Source organism: Cyprinodon tularosa, unplaced genomic scaffold, assembly GCF_016077235.1.
Source record: "Cyprinodon tularosa strain WSP-4 unplaced genomic scaffold, ASM1607723v1 ctg33, whole genome shotgun sequence".
Taxonomy (NCBI): Eukaryota; Metazoa; Chordata; class Actinopteri; order Cyprinodontiformes; family Cyprinodontidae; genus Cyprinodon; species Cyprinodon tularosa.
Window position 1 is genome coordinate 2,967,734 of NW_024039041.1, and position 17,242 is coordinate 2,984,975.

Here is a 17,242-nt window from a genome sequence, read left to right on the forward strand (position 1 = left end):
GCCATGATGAATTATTTTTGTTTGCTGTGTTTCACTTAAAGTTTTAGTTGCATTCAACACCAAATTTCTCCAATAAAACCTGTCTAATAAAAATACATCTGCGTCGGTCCCCCAATGGGTCCCACCCTCCAACACAACACCGCCTCTGGAAGCCGTGTTGATCCAATTTGTTTATGGCAAGCCATTTTAACATAAATTTGGTTGTTACTGTCAGTTTAATCCAAAGGAGGAAAAGTTAAATCAGCGCGTGACGCTTTAAATGACAAATCCGGTGTCGTAATTTGAGATATCTTGAAAGGAATGTTGACTAGTCTAAATTTAATTTAAGATATCGCGAATTATTATTCTTCCTAATCAGAATGTAAATACAGATATCTTAAAATGCCATTCCGGATAGTCAAAATGTGGTTTTGTCTAGTCAAAATGTATTTTAATATACCGGTATGTGGAACGTAATTATGGATGGTCAGACGAAACCGAATTTATGCTAAAATGGCTTGCCCAAAGTTGTAAGGCTCCACCCGGGCCGCTCTCATCCACAGACTCCGCCCCCGGCAGCTTCTCCAGCTGACAGTCTGCCTGTGAACCGAGCTCCGCCGAATGTTTGGAATTGTTGTGATGGGAGGCCGCGGCCATCTTGGATGAGCGCCGCTCCGCATCGAGCACCAACGGTCGACGGTAACGGCCGAGCAGCCAGCTAGCTAACCTAGAGAGATTAACTTCAACCTGTTTCTCCTCGAATGCGACTATGCTGTATTTTCGCTGTTTTCTGTAGTCAGTCGTTGCGCGCACCAAATGGGAACCAGTAGTTTTAAAGGCTTTGCGCCTATAATTTAGTATAGGGCAGAGGCGTTGCTGGTCCTCGGTATATTTTTACATTTCTGAATTGAGGAGTTACTATGAATGGAGGATAAATGTTGCCAAAGGCTGACAGCAGCAGTTTCGTCCTCCTCTTCTCTCTTCTCTTCGTCCTCACGCTTACGGACCCACCACGGACAGGTAAATAAAGCTAAGATTGTTTGTTTTATTTATTTAATTATGTGTCTGTGTTGCTGTTCAGTTTTCCTCCACCAAATGAAGTGGAACTGATTTCCAGTCGCAGCGGCCTGTTGGTCAGACCTGGGACTCTGGTAAATTTCATCCCGTCTCCCTGCTGCTGTTGGTGGGGAGAAGGACCAGCTAGCTGTGTTGTTCTCTAAAACTAGGCCGGTTGTAACAGGAAAATTAAACTGCAATCACATTTATGTTATATTTTTTAACCCAACATGGCTAACTTCAACGAGTTATGTTTTAATTTCTTTTATTAATAGCGCACATCCATAATGTATGAACTTAAAAGCCTGGTTCACAGTTAATATCATATCTGATTGGGCTTTTAATCTAATATATTTACCTTCCTGCATCTCCAAACCTGGCTCATATTCATCTCCAGCATCAAACACACCAGACTAGAAATACTAAAATAATGTAGCTTTCTGTTAAGATGATTTGGAGAAGCTTAAAACTTTTTATTACGGCTTTAAAATTAAAGCACCATCATTAAAAGCATACTCCCCCACCATTAAAGTGAATACTTCCCTATTATTCTCTGTCTAGACATGTGTCTCTTCAACAAGAAGTGGATCAATGCTGCTTTTTTTTTTCCAACCCAAACACTGTTGATGCTCTGAATGAACACCTTAAAGGAATAGTACACCCAAAACATGATTAGCCTTCATTTTCTACTCACCTCCATGCTGAACAACACTCTGGAGTACTTTTTTGATATCGCAAATGCATCTGGAGATCTGGGAGGCTTCTTGCTGTCTGCTGACATTCAAATAATGGAGGTCCATGGCGCCCGAGACAGAAAGGTCCATAAAAGTCCACAAAAACGTGTCAATATTCCTCCATACTGCTCGTCCAATGTAATCCAAGTGTCCTGAGTGGGTAGCATCCAGAATTTACTCGAAACGAAGTCATTTAGAATGTTTTTAGAGCATAAACAGTAGTGTATAGGATTTCCTAATAGCGCCCCCATGCGCGCTCACGATTCTACGGAAGCCGGCAGACCAAACCGGAAGAAAGTGCGCATTCAGCGTCTGGTCTGCCGATAATGCAAGCGTAGAAGAAGAAATGTGCTGTTTACCTGTGCAAAGAAAGAAACAACGAAAGAAAAATGTCTGAGGACTTCAGTGTTGAGGAAGAGCATGAGTTCTTTGCCGAGCTGAATGCGCTGGTTTGGTCTGCCGGCTTCCGTAGAATCGTGAGCGCGCATGGGGGCGCTATTAGGAAATCCTATACACTACTGTTTATGCTCTAAAAACATTCTAAATGACTTCGTTTCGAGTAAATTCTGGATGCTACCCACTCAGGACACTTGGATTACATTGGACGAGCAGTATGGAGGAATATTGACACGTTTTTGTGGACTTTTATGGACCTTTCTGTCTCGGGCGCCATGGACCTCCATTATTTGAATGTCAGCAGACAGCAAGAAGCCTCCCAGATCTCCAGATGCATTTGAGATATCAAAAAAGTACTCCAGAGTGTTGTTCAGCATGGAGGTGAGTAGAAAATGAAGGCTAATCATGTTTTGGGTGTACTATTCCTTTAATGAAGCTTTGTGAGCATCAGCGGAGGACAGATGCATCTTGTGGTTTTCTCCAAGCTTGGTCTTGTGATCCCGCTAATTGTGTGGATTAGATGACCTGTTTTCAGTGGAGCTCCTGGATAAATGCATTATTCCTTGGCTCTGACCAGACCTCCTAAACATTGTCCACCTTTGGTGTGGCTTTTTTAAATTTAATTGTATTAGTATACGATTATTTTTAAGTCTTTAATCAGATGAGGCTCTAAAGGGTCAAAATATGGGTCATGGTGTTGCTGTTCTACTTCTATGGCTTTAGACCTTAATGTGAAGGTCATTTTTGTGCAGATTTCAGCATATCTCTTAACCCTCTGAAAACATTGCCTAGGGTTCACAAAGTGTATGTTTTGAAACTGCTGGGTCATTTCTAAGCCATTTAAAAAAGAATACTGCTATTCATTTATAATTTAGAAGTGTAAGAACATTTCTAGGGCCTGTTTTAATTTAAAGGATTTTATTTAGCATACTTTTTTTTTGACTCACCCCAAATGTAAAACTCTGGCAAATAACATCCTCACTTTTACACGTATTTTACAATTTAATGAACAAAGACAAAAAGTTGAGCTTACATTTCAGTTGTGTACATTTATAATACTATTTTCATGAGTCTGGTTTAGAAAAGACGATGAGATTTAAAAGGCTTTTTTTTGTGGGTGGGTAAAACAAACACCTCATGCATGCGCGTCGTGCATAACACTTTCACAATATGGTGCAATATAATGCAAGATTGAGGTAGGATTTGGTCGACATCATGAGGCTCTCTTGAGTCTCCATGGCTCTCTTGAGTCTCCATGGTTGGTTTGTTATTTTTTTTATGACCTCTGGTTTTGCTTTGGTAGGGTATGGAGTTTTAGCAATAAACTGTGGCTGGCCGAAATATTTCTGCTCGGGTGTAAAGTTGGAGACCTAAATAAAGTATTGCAACATAGCTGAGCAAAGTTTGAACAGACAGAAACTGCCCTAGGCCACCATATCTATTTAATAAACCATCCGCAGAACTTTTATGTAGAACTAAAAGGCAGACTTAAGTGAGGCTCTATGAAATCGGTTTTATTTTTCCACCAAATTTTATTTTTCCACATTTTCTCTCACCCATTTTAACCTGCCTTCTTTTTTTTATTAAGCACAAAAACACAATATGCAAAATAAACTTGCGCCTCGCTTCTGTTTGCTGAGTTGGGAGCATCTGTATTGTTAGCGTGTCTATGAGCGATAAAGTTTTACATGATCGATTTAAAAAAAAAAAGAAAAAGAAAAAAATCTGTGTATGTTGAACAAAGTAACTGCAAGACCATAAAGTAAAGGGGGAGAGCGGGGTAGCGCTGTGGCTAGCTTTACTCAGTAGCTAACAGGTTAGCCTATTTTAGCTCGCTCACTTAGCCATATTAAGCTACACTACTTTTAAATTTGTGTCAACAACAACCATTTGTTTTCTACAAGTATATTTCTTTATTTCTCTAAAATCTCTATGAAAGTAATTTTTCAAGATGTCCCATTTGTCCTCCCCTGCCCTCAAATCTTAATAAAAAGAATAGAAATAAGCTAAGACTTTTTTTGTCGCCTTGTTAAATGGCAGAGCTCAGTATTAGAATGCAGTACTTTCCTTCAAGACTGACAATGATTGTTTTCTGCTTTCAGCTACTTTAGACTGCCAATGAAATGTAAAATAATAGCAAATATATGTTATAATATTTTGAGATTTCAAAAGAGATTTGATTCTTAACAAACTGGTGCAATACAGTTTGTCCGAATGGAGACCAGATCTGGTACCTATACCGTAACCACTATATAGTGCCCTACATAGTGGTTAGGGCAGACATTCGGACATAGCCTAGACGAGCAGATGTATCCCGGAATGCTTTGTATCCTCGCAAAGCATTATGGGATTTCTGTCAAAGCAGCCTGCTGTCGCTACCCGACGGGGGCGACTAATAACAAAGATGGCGCAGGCACTACTGGATGGACTTACGTGACCAACGGGGATCGAAAAGTAGTGATCATCTGTCTGAATGGTCAGTTAACTGAGTTGCTTATAAAGTCCATTTTATAGTCCCCGATCTATACAGTGATTTAGGGGATAGGGCGGACAGTTGGACACAGCCTAAGTGGTGATCACGTTTTCTTGTGTTCAGTCGATCATTTGATAACAAAACAAAATAATAGGCCTCTATTTTGCTTATATAATGGAACAGAAGAGTTGTTTTGGTTTCTGGTGTATCCATACCTGTGAAGTTTAGTCTAGTATAAACTTTGGTCCACCCCTCGATTTGGACTTTTCATGCTGGTGTTAATGAGCTCAAGCACACTCTGTCTGGACCAAAGATTCAGACCAAGACCTACTTTTTGAAGTGCAAACGTCCACTTTGAACCAGACTTTGGGGAAGATTGCATCTGGTGTTGCCAGAACCAGCAGCATGGCTTCTCTGACAATGTTCCAAATAAGACCTGAATTTGGAGCTGTAAAAACGACACAGATATGTAGAACAGAGGCCCTACGCACAGGTTTCAGGTTTTCAGGATCTGTGCTCCTAGCTGTGTTTGTCCAATCACAAGTTTGATTATTTTCTTTTTTTTGTTTGTCTGTGAGTAGTATACTTGCTTTAAGTAAAATCTGAAAGAGAAGTTCAACAAACAAGAAAAAAGTCAGCTTTCGGTCTGGACCGATCAAGCGCACCACCCTTAAACACCCTTAGTCCAGGACAAATTGCAACACTTAGTTTACTTAACAGCGTTATGTAAGAAATTGCAAAGCCTGTTCATTTACTGTACATACAAAATATGAAACTAAATATTTGATCCTGTTAATATTTGTTAGGATTTATTATTTACTTTCATAGGAAGCTGTAAAACATTCCTCATCCTCTAAATATTCCAGGTTTGGGTTAACAACTTTTCAGCAATAAAAAAAAAAAACTTGCATGCCCTGTTTGGCTAATTGGAATGTAAAAAATGTATAGAAAGTAAAAAAAAAAAAAAAGATTTTATTGACACATTTCTGAAAAACATGAAGTGATAATGACATCTGAGTTAAATATAATTTTATGCATTTAGCAGTTTCGATTGTTACTACCCCTCTGTTTGCACGGACTGTGCAACATTTCCTTATAAAAAGAGGTAGTTCTCCATCACTACCTACCATTTTTAAGTGTTACATTTGTCACATAAGAAGTGAAACTGTGAATTCTGTCTGTGAAGGAAAAAAAAAAAAGAGAAAAGATTGACTTCTTGTTAATCCATTAAAACAGCAAAAGCGGCAATCCGTTTTTCAATGCGAAAACTGTTTACTTTAGTTAGGTTTTGAGGAAATTTGACCCGGAGAGCTTTTGTCTGCCAAGGGATGGTTTTAAATGTGAGGAGGTTCAAAGGAAAATAATTGCCTGTTCCCACTCACTGCTTTTAACAGCAAACCTCCAAGTTGAATCATCGCTGTCAGGGACAGTTCAGCTTCTGTGCATTGCAGCATCACTGTTCTGTTTGTCGGACGGATGTTGGGACGTTCTTAAAAGGAATTATTGTGTGTTCCTCTTGTTACACAAGACACTATAAACTGTCTACACATCAGAAAATGCCGATGTCAAAAATCTTTCTCAAACAGCAGCTATTTACTTTGAAATCCAAACAGCTGGTTCATGGAATATAGAAAGAGAATCAGGTTTTAGTTTTATTCTCAGAATTTTTACAGCTGCAGTGTTTTTTTGTTTTTGTGCTTTTTATTGACTGTCTTGCAAATGTTAATTTGTTTTATTTGGAGTCGAACCGCTAGGCTAGTTCTGTCATGTTTTCTCTCCGCTCAGTCACTTGTTCATAATTCGGCTTCCAAAGAATCTTCTGTGAAGTACCAGACATTCTTCCTCCTGATTCATGAACCCAGTGCTTTTGGACTTCATAAAATTTCACGACTGCTGTTCCAGCTGGGTTCTGTGCTAATCACTACCAGAGACAGGTGGTCTTGGTTGTTTTTTCAACCAGCAGTTCAGGCCTTTTCACATTTAAAGTTAAATCAGCCGAGAAAACCTCTTTTTCACTGTCAGATGTAGAGATTGGGGAAAATAAATAAAACGTTGTGATAGTTTAACAAAATTGACCTATATCTAATTTTGTAAGCTTTGCACATGACAATAAAGATTTTGTTTTTTAAACGCCCTCCATCTTTCCTAGCCTGACGTAGTCCTACTCAATTCTAGTCAGAATATGAGTCTGATACTGCTCCATAGAGCTGTGATTATGGGGCGTGTTTCGAACGAACCAGGAAAAAAAATGCCTCTGCACTCAATTGGATAGAGCTACAACCAATAAGAGCAACGGAGTGCGTGACGTATGTTAAGCGAGGCATAGTTGTTGTCCACAAAAATCAAAGCGTGCAGTTGCATGCCTATAATAAGAAGATGAGACTTGATCGCGTTTCTCTGTTCCTCTTTTAAAATTAATTTGCTGTCGATATCTTCTAGAACAGACCTAATAGCAGAATCTACTCACCTAAACTCTCCAGCGGCAGCCATTATTGTTGTCACCCAAGCGCGCATTGGTCACGTGGTTGATTACGTTACTGTTGGTCATCTGTCCATCATCGTATAAAGCCCGCCCTGACAATTTGATTGGATCACCTGACAGTGGGCGATAATACTGGCGCTACTATGGAGCAGAGCCAGACCAAACTTCCCCGACCTCAAACTTTGTGGGCTGGACTAAGTTCGGAATGGCACCCAGGCTACATCTTTACCTCACTAATAAACAAATGTACCGTATTTTCACGACCATAAGGCGCACCGGACTAAAAGGCGCACTCTCAGTTATGTGTCCCATTTCTGTATTTAACACACACATAAGGCGCACCGGACTATAGGGCGCATTTTTTATATACAGGTACATGTCCTCTCAGGTGGATTTTCCCACTTAAAAACATATTAAAACTACTTTATTCCCACTGATCACAGCAAATAAAGCTGCAAGGTGTATTTATTACAAAGTATTATTCAAACCTGGGAGCTGGCCATGAGAGACACATCGCTGATGACACAGGGCTGTGATTACTCCTCTGATACAATTTATTGACGCATAAATTAACCTAAAATATAGGCAGGATAATAATCTGGATGAACTGACTGCAATGATTAAATTTTCAGGTGGACTTTCTCACTTAAAAAGATTTAGATTATTTAGATGAAAAAACACCTGCGGAGGTGAGTCCGGATGCGCGGCCCAGAGCCTGCTGTTGAATTAAGTTTTCAGGTAGAAAAATAGAGCGGGAGCAAAACTGAGTATGATTGTGCTTTATTCATGTATTTATTACAAAGTATTAATCAAACCCCTCAAAGTCCTCATCCTCTGTTTCTGAATTAAACAGCTGCGCTAAATCCGACATGCCGGTTTCCCCTTCTTCTTCGTTTATTGACGCATACATTAACTTAAAACATAGGATAATAATCTGGATGAACTGACTGCAATGATTAAATTTTCAGGTGGACTTTCTCACTTAAAAAGATTTAGATTATTTAGATGAAAAAACACCTGCGGAGGTGAGTCCGGATGCTCCGCGGACCAGAGCCTGCTGTTGAATTAAGTTTTCAGGTAGAAAAATAGAGCGGGAGCAAAACTGAGTATGATTGCGCTTTATTCATGTATTTATTACAAAGTATTAATCAAACCCCTCAAAGTCCTCATCCTCTGTTTCTGAATTAAACAGCTGCGCTAAATCAGACATGCCAGTTTCCCCTTCTGCGCTGTCAGAGTCACTTTCCGTGCAGCGCGGCTCCTCAGAAATAATGCCTACTTTTGCAAAAGCTTGAAGAACAGAGCCAGCAGACACGTTATTCCTCGCTGCTTCTGCTGCACCTGCTGGGTCCGGACCGATGTCGAGCGGTTGAACAGCGAGCACAGGGTTAATTTGTTTCCCCATGTTTTTCACATCAGCTGTGAGATGGGCACGCATGGAGTTACAGATTAATGGTGATGAGTGGAAAAAAAACAGCTGGTCTCCTTACATTCAGCCACTCTTTCATCATCTCCTCAATGAGGTGGTCTCAAAAGTCGCAGTTACAACACACATAGGGCGCACCGCACCATAGGGCGCACCGCACATTTTGAGGGGGAAAAAAGACGTTTAAGTGCGCCTTATAGTCGTGAAAATACGGTACAAACATTTTTTGAAGGCTTTAAACGATTGATTTATCAGACAATAGAGTGATGAGCTTTATAGTTTTAGTTCATTATAAAGGGCTTGGTGCATTAGGGCTGCATGGTATAAAACAAAAAAACTTGCTAAAGATATTTAATTTTCCGATATTATTTTGGTAGTTATTAACCCATAATTGTCCTTTCTTCATGTTTCTCTCATCACAATGCAAAGTTATTATCATCTTCATAAAGTATCAGCATTAAGGGCATGAATCCATCTTACTACACTATAGCATATATGTGCTTCAAATATGATTGCCTTTTAGATATCTCACTAAATTTTGTAGTTTCTTAACAGATCGAATTTTAATTTTTTCCCCTCACAAATCCCTTCAATCCAGCCACCAGTTTTTTTTTCTTTCATCTAACATCGCTTTATTGTCATGTCAATTTTCTCATTTCTGAATTGCGGTTAATTAAGAACCATCAGTAATCATCCTCTCTGTAATGAAACCCCGAGCAAACAACGTCTCAAACAGCTTCAGGCTACAGTCATTTCAGATACTCCGTTTCTATTTCGAGAGAAATCAGATTGTGGGGAGGCATAATCATTAGGAAGCGCTTTAGAACGGGAACATGGTAGATTGGTGATAATCAAAGCTGGACATTAATATCTGATAACATTAAGCTGCTGTGGGATCTGATTAAATTCAGTACTTCTGCAGTTGTCAGCTGCACAGTTATCAAAAATGCATCAGATATATGAATAATGATGCATGCAGGCAGCCTTGGATCTCATGCAGCATTAAATGTGCATTTATAGTGTGCTGTAGGAACAACAACATATTGCCAAGGCATAAAGAGCCAGCTGCATTTCTACCTAAAGACCTAAATATTAATACTCCTCCTCAGTGATGTATATTTATATCCATGGCTTTTAATGCTATCCATTCTTGTGGGTCATAATGGGTTCAGACCCTAGAAACCAACAAAACCTTGAAGCACTTGGAGCACATCTCAGTTCACTTAGTATGACTAAAAATAGGATGGTAGCTGAGTGATCCTAAATGGCTTTTAACAGAGAAGAATGTATTGTTTCTAGGGTTTTGTAGCGTCTCCATTCACTTAAAACACAGTCTTTAAATTAACCTGCTGTTCAGACATGATTGTTTTGCAAAACTAGATCAACATTGGTATATTTGATCCAGTGTTCTTATTGGACATTTTTGAATATTCATTTTAAAGAAATAATCATAATTTTGTATAATCAGGTTTAAGAAGATAGTTAATTGTGTATTTTCATTTAAGATAATCTGTTAGTATAATTAGGTTTGTTATGGTCAGCTGATTTGAAAGTAAAATTGAAACAGTCCAATAAGCCAGATAGTCACATCATTGTTTTTATTTATTCCAGGTCCACGGCTAGCTCTGGCAAGATTATTGTCAGGTAAGAAGGCGTTATTTGTTTTTTATTTTTTTTAGGAAGCACCAGTAAGAAAACCTGTTTTATGTAAAGATAACTTCTAATCATTCTTTTTTAACAAGGGAGATTTTCAAAAGTGTTTTTTGAAGGGTTACCTTTCATAAAAATAGTTTTCGTACAGTCCAACTAACTGTTAATGTTTTGATTTCCAAAGCTGAATAATAGAGCTCAGTAAGGGTTGGAGGAGGATGATTCAGTGCCTTTCGTCGTTATGAAATCTTTTCAACTGAAGGCCTTTACTTAGAACTTGACGACGCTACACAAACAGTGCTGTTGTTCTCCTTTGGTGACGTGGTCTTTTTAAAGTGAGATAAATTACTCTTTGAAATGGATTTGTCTGAACAAGCTGTTTGAGATGGACCAGCGGTGTCTTTAAATATGAGCTGGCAAGATCAGATATTGTCTGCTGATTGGAGAATCTTTCATTTATTATCATTCATTTATTGGAGAAGGTAAAAAAGCAGTGCAGTTAAAATCTTTAAAGCTTCTGATACAGTTTGCCCCTCTCTTGATGCTGGTTTATCTTAAATGGGAACAGTATTTGCATCCATTCCAACCGCAATCATCATAATCTATGATTTCAAACACTTAATCTGCATATTTTAGATCGCCCACTGTGTTTTATTTGTAAGGAAAGAAACGTTTGACCCGACTGATGGCCTTATGTTTCAGAGCAACGCTGCAACCCTGGGCAGTTCGCCTGCCGCAGTGGGAAGATGCAGTGTATTCCCATGTCCTGGCAGTGTGACGGCTGGACAGCATGCGAGGACAAAAGTGATGAGATGGACTGTCCCCGTAAGTAAAACTCACCTACAGCCTCCATCGTTCTAACGACTTTGATCGATTTCTCAAAAGCCCTGCAGCATGCACAATATTTTACACCTGAAGGTACAAATCGTATGCAAGCAGCTTTTAAAAACAGAAATGAGATTCAGAAGGAGTCGGGACTTATAGTGTCTAAAGGCAAGATTTTTTGTCATGATTTTTTCTTTTTCACCATTAGGCTGATCCCCTCCACAGTGTTTAGATGTTACAGAGCTAAGCCTGTTGACCAAAATCCCATTGTTTTCCCCATAAATCCTGAAGTCTTGCCGGATCCCTGACGGCATAGTGGGAATTATTGAAAGGATTGAGTTCAACATGTGACCTCCATAAAGGAGTAGCTATTCAAGCTTTGAGTTAATGCTTTGGCTGTACAGCTGATTAAGGTATCACACTGGCCCCCTCTCATTCCTTCGAAAGGCCAAATGTATTAAACAGGCACCAACGCTGGCTGCAAAGGATAAAGAGATCACATCTTTTGTTTTTAGAATAGGTTCTGGCTGTCATGTTTAATGCTTCTTCCTGTTTGATTACATGTTTAGAACTGTTTATAAAGAGCCCTCTGGGATCTGTGCTGCAACGCGCTGTGGTTATGTTGCTGGCCACATTTGGGTCGTTTGCCTATTCTGATGTTGGATCATCCTTTTCTCTTTTTCAGACATTTAGAAGCACATTTATGAGGTCAGACACCAATGTTGAACGAGAAAGGCTGGCTCTCCATCTCTGCTGTGTGGTCGGGTTGTGTGTGGTCGGGTTGAACTCTAACTTGATGTATTTGTGAAACTTTCATTGACTCTTGTGTAATCTGCTGAAAGGGGCCGTCACCTCAGGATTGTTTACATAAAACCGACATAATGTTTGCATACTTTGTATGCTGCTAAATAATAACTAAAGGGACTGAATATACACAATTTGTCCTCTCTACGTGTTCCTCGTGGCACGATGTAGTCAGATAGAGCAGCTAAAACCCAGATCAAATTGGATTTCCAGTTAGTGAGACACGATTCATCACCCCTGAGAATATTTCCTCACTTCTATGGAGCTTGGTTCAATGCTTCATATCATTTCACACAAAGCTGTGTGTTGCACCTGATGATGTAACGCTTGAATGCAGCTTCTCTGTCATGGAAACGGCTTCCATGAATCTCTTACTGCACTGTTCTTTAGCTAATCTAAAGGCCACATGAAGTGCTGAAGGTTGTAGCTACTGGAAATACAGAAAGTTGGAGACCTTTGATTGGCTGCTCAGCACTGACGTTATAGGTTTGTTATTGCCACGTCTGAACAGAGAGACCAGACTGTTGGAGTAAAGCTGCTAGACAAAGCAAAGTGAGAAGAAACTAACTTGTCTCATCATCAGAAATGACCTCCATGCTTAACAGACACCTCCTCTTATTTATATTGACCTTCTCTTTTCAGCTGCTGGCAGAAGCTCCTGTTCTTTGACCTTTAGCTCACTGAAAAGTAATCGTAATTCATCTGCTCTCTTCTACTGTGCACATCCTTGTTTTTTTTTTGTTTTTTTATTATTTTCTTCCCCCCACCTGCATCAAGAAGCATTATGTTTAGGTCTCAGTTCCCTGGCCTTGTTGCAGGAGCAGCATTTGTTGTGTGCAGACAATGCCAGAGTTCTTCCGTCTGTCCAGATCTTAATCTCATTAAACTCTTAATCATTCTCAGAAGAGGCTAAAATCTGCAAAGCTTTCCAGCCACTCTTGATCTTTTAACTAAGAGATTTTGGGTTTGAATGGATGAATATCCTCTTCTGGTTTCAAAGAACATTTGCATTGCAACCAAATGCAGTTAACTGATAGTTAAAATGTTCTCTCAGTTTTAAAGGAGGAAAGGTTTCGATTTGAGGACGGATACGAGCAGGTAGAAGATGCTATGGGTGTTGCTCAGCCAGTGCGCTTCAACAGTAAGTATCTAACTTTGCTTTCAGGATGTGAGCATTGATGTAGTTTTATCCTGTGCAGCCGTCTAAACCTTGACCCCTGCTTACAGAGAAATGCCCCAGCGGGTGGCATCACTACGATAAGACAGCCAGCTGCTACAAAGTGTACCTGAAGAATGAGAACTACTGGCAGGCTGTGGATACGTGCCAGAAGGTTAACGGCTCTCTGGCTACGTTCGTAACCAGCGAGGAACTGCAGTTCATACTGAAGATCGAAGTGGATTCTGATGACAAAGTGTGTGAGCGCAGAGACCAGTGCAAGTAAGTGTTTGATCAGTATTTTTATTTTAAATGGCTTTTAATTTTAGAACCATGATGCTCTGCCTTCACCAACAGATTTGGCTTTTTTATTGTAAACAAAAATGTGCAGTGATTCTTAAAAGGATCACAATGATAGCATGCCATCTAGTGGTGAATATGTGCCAGTTCATGAACTCGGACTTGAATCCTTCATACAGTGATATTTATTTTTTCCATTTTCAGGTTCTGGGTAGGCTATCAGTATGTGATCACCAATCGAAGTCACACCCTGGAGGGCCGCTGGGAAGTAGCATATAAAGGTAGCAAATGAAAGATGAGCTGTATTGACTCTGCGCACCAATCTGAACTGAGTAGTAACACGTTTTGTTTCTTAACAGGGTCAATGCAGGTGTTTTTACCACCTGAAGGCTTAAAGAAGTTTGGGGAGACGTCTCCCTCCCAGGATAACGTCTTCTGCGCCCAGCTGCAACGCTTTCAGATCAGGAGCATGAATGAACGAGGCCTGCACAGCTGGCACGCTGAAAACTGCTACAAGAAGTTCCCCTTCCTGTGCAAGAGGAGTAGGAGCTCTCTCTGTTTACTTTTTTTTTTTATGTTCCTGATATGTCAATAAGTGGTCGTTTAACTGATATTGTGTTTTTTCCTCTCCTCCACAGGGCAGACATGCGTTGACATAAAAGACAATGTCGTAAACGAGGGCTACTACTTCACCCCGAAGGGAGACGACCCGTGTTTGAGCTGCACATGTCATGACGGCGAGCCAGAGATGTGTGTGGCGGCGCTGTGTGAGCGACCGCAAGGCTGCAATCACTTTCAAAAGGACCCCAAGGAGTGCTGCAAGTTCACCTGCCTAGATCCTGGTACAGTCCCAGTTTGGCCTCATATCATCGAGTTATTTAACCCGGCTTACCCTTGTTGTTGGGTCATATTGCTTATTATTGTAAAATAAAAAATAGAGCACTGATGTACATTCTTTAAGCAATTATTAATTAGAGGGATGTTGCTTGATTTTTGTGCATGAGTGAAAAAAAATCTAATTTAGAGCTTTTTTTGTTTGTTTTATCCCCTTCAGATGGAAGCAGTCTGTTTGATTCGATGGCTAGTGGGATGAGGCTGATCGTCAGCTGCATCTCATCCTTTCTCATACTGTTGCTGCTGCTCTTCATGGTGCACAGACTGCGTCAGAGAAGACGTGAACGCATCGAAACTCTGATCGGTGGAAACTGTAAGCATATGAGTTATAAAGTGGGATTTTTGTTTTCAGACGAATTATGAAAATTCTGTGATTAAATTCTAGCCTGATAGAGAAGGAAGATGCTAAAGATCACCCAGTGTTTTGGAGAACTGATGATGAAAGATAATAGAATTTTCTTTAGTTTATTCCAACTAATTTGATCACAGTATTGCCATTAGAAGAGTGCTATAATATCATGAAAAACAAGCTTTTCCTGTTTTAAATGGTGTCTTCTATCTCCGTGGTTTCTCTGATTTTGTTTTATAAAAGCTTTAGTGATGCTGGCATTTGCTAAGTTAATTTATTTTTTTATCCCTAATAGCCTAAAAGCTCAAAGTTTGCCTCTCTAACCTAGTCTCTTTATTTCGAGGGGGGATTGAAACTGTTTATTGTTTTTCTAAATAAATAAAATTGTTTGTGATTTTGTTGTTGTTTACCTTTAAAAAAAGTTTGATTCACCAGTTGAATAAAACTTGTCAAATAATATCATTTAACCTTTTTTTTATTATAACTAAAGATGGGTAAGATAGGTTGAAAAGCAATAAATCCATAGGCTATATTCACAAATGATATACTAAAAATGGAAGCTATTAATATCAGAATTTATTTATTAATTATAAAGTCTTTTCTTGCAGTGCAAGAATACATTATAATAATTATCTAATTAACAATTATCTCATATTAGATCATTTTTATTTGATGTGATACATCTGTGTCTTAAAATAAGATAATATTTGTCTGGAATTTAAGTAGCTTGAACCAGCAAAAAACATCTCAGCTCTTAACATCTGTCTGACTGTGGTGCATTCACTGATCTGCAAATTGCTTGTTTTTTAGGATATTTTGTATCTGTCTGTTCTGACTGCTCCCCTCTTTCTAATCAGGGCAGTAACATTTCCCTTTCCTCTGTTTCTGCACTCTTGCATGCCCTCAGTGCACCACTTCAACCTAGGACGACGAGTTCCAGGCTTCGACTACGGACCTGATGCCTTTGGAACTGGTCTCACTCCTCTGCATCTGTCTGACGATGGAGAGGGGGGCGCTTTCCATTTCCAGGAGCCTCCCCCGCCGTACGCAGCCTATAAATACCCCGACATCCAGCACCCGGATGATCCCCCCCCACCATACGAAGCCTCCATCAACCCAGACACCTTCCTCTACGTGGACTTCGGTATGGGGAACAACCTCTTGTTTTTCAACCAGGTTGTCATGTAAACTGTTGAGCTCTTATCTTCTCTGCTCTTCGTTGTCGCATCCAGGACACAGCGGGGTTTCCATGGTGCCGAGCCAGATGAACACTATGGGGGACGGGCTGGAGGCCGACCTTCCCACCTCCCCTTGTCCAGTGCCAGATTCTGTGCCATCGTCTCAAGAGAGGGAGGACTCCATAGATAGCAGCACGCTCCTGGTGGGACCTGACACACCAACAGATGGCCACAGCCCCGCTTCTCTGCCCTCAGACTGCACCTCCTCTCTCAGCACTGTTGTATAGGAGCCTAAGAGGGAGGGCTATCAGGAGTTAGAACTGCAGGCTGTTAATGTCGGCTTCAGGGAGTAGACCTATAGTTTGTATAGACGTACGAGAAGGAGCAGCTGACGCCTCCTTGCAGCGGGGCGTTTTTTTTTTTTCTGAAGACATTTCAGCTGTTTCTTTGTTTTTGAAGTCGCTGGCATCTGAGGGAGCAACCCGATAACTCGACGGCTGCACTTATTTTTGTGCATACTAGGAAAAAAAAGCTAAGAAGCAGCTAAATTGGGTGAGAGCTCCCTGAGGATCAGACTTTATAGAGCCGATGTTTTAGTCCAGCAACGAGAGAAAACGACAAACCCAACTTGTGTTGCTTTGTGCGCTTTTTGTTGGCGTCACACTTTGAAACTGCAGCATCTTTATTGATCTCCAAGCTACTATAACATCCACTCCTTTCTGCCGCAGCATGACCCAGAGCTGATTAAAACCTTCTGCTCCCCCCCCTTCATTTTTACAATCTGACCTAAGCAGCTGTCTTCCAGATTTATAGCGCAGATTTGCAGAACCAGATATTTTTTAGCTCAGAGATTAACTTTAAGGAGGCTGTTGGTAGTTGGGTTTTTATCGGGCTATGCTGGGGAAAAAAAAAAAAAAGCTTTAGATATCAGAAGAATGGTGATGCTGATAATCAGTTTGGTGTTGTGTTCTGTTTGGTCTTAATTTATGACTGCAGTTTGATTATTTTGGTTGATTGTTGGAAACATGTAAGCTGATTTAGACTTTGATCAATGATGCAATGTAGAGATGGTTACAGAATAAATATTAAAGCATTTGAGTTTATAGAAAGGGAAAATCGCATGTTAGTAGGGCTGGGCGATATGACCTCAAATCGATATCACGATAAATTGGACAATTTTACCTTGATAACGATAAATGCTCCTGCTCTCTGAAAATAATGGCAGGTGTAGGAAATGCAACTGATCTATTTTTCATGTATTTATTGACCAAACCAGGTTACATTTTAATTCAAATAAACATAAAGTCTTGTAAACATAAAAGTTCAAACTTTCAACAATGTCTCATTGAACAGGAGAAAAATGTTACCTCTCGGAAATATTTTTGTGCAAAGGTAATGGAGCCTTTTGCACGTCCTCAAACTCAACAGTGTGGTTTTGCTGTAGGTGGTGTCACTTTGGGTAGTTTTGGGTAGCATTTCGCATATTCTTTTGCTCTACATCTACTATGGAACACAAAATATTTACAAATTACAGACGTCA

General features: G+C 40.0%; 1 protein-coding gene across 2 annotated transcripts; it reads left to right on the plus strand.

Annotated features, from left to right (window-relative positions):
- The first annotated feature begins 550 nt into the window (after positions 1-550).
- Positions 551-16,656, plus strand: dgcr2 (DiGeorge syndrome critical region gene 2). 2 transcript variants are annotated; one of them, XM_038293688.1, is made up of 11 exons: positions 551-999; positions 10,158-10,190; positions 10,899-11,021; positions 12,880-12,966; positions 13,053-13,263; positions 13,486-13,562; positions 13,641-13,823; positions 13,920-14,123; positions 14,336-14,488; positions 15,432-15,668; positions 15,757-16,656. In XM_038293688.1, exons 1-11 carry the CDS (start codon positions 915-917, stop codon positions 15,987-15,989), a joined length of 1,626 nt encoding a protein of 541 aa, XP_038149616.1. In that variant the 5' UTR covers positions 551-914; the 3' UTR covers positions 15,990-16,656. The 2 variants fall into 2 exon arrangements, with proteins under 2 accessions (XP_038149616.1, XP_038149617.1); XM_038293689.1 differs by lacking the exon at positions 10,158-10,190.
- Positions 16,657-17,242: the final 586 nt, after the last annotated feature.

Excerpts from the sequence above, each read along its gene's own strand:
- dgcr2 (XM_038293688.1), top strand. The coding sequence starts at position 915 with ATGTTGCCAAAGGCTGACAGCAGCAGTTTCGTCCTCCTCTTCTCTCTT. Across the intron at positions 12,967-13,052 it reads TCAGCCAGTGCGCTTCAACA|AGAAATGCCCCAGCGGGTGG; the intron begins GTAAGTATCTAA and ends CCCTGCTTACAG. Across the intron at positions 14,124-14,335 it reads GTTCACCTGCCTAGATCCTG|ATGGAAGCAGTCTGTTTGAT; the intron begins GTACAGTCCCAG and ends TATCCCCTTCAG.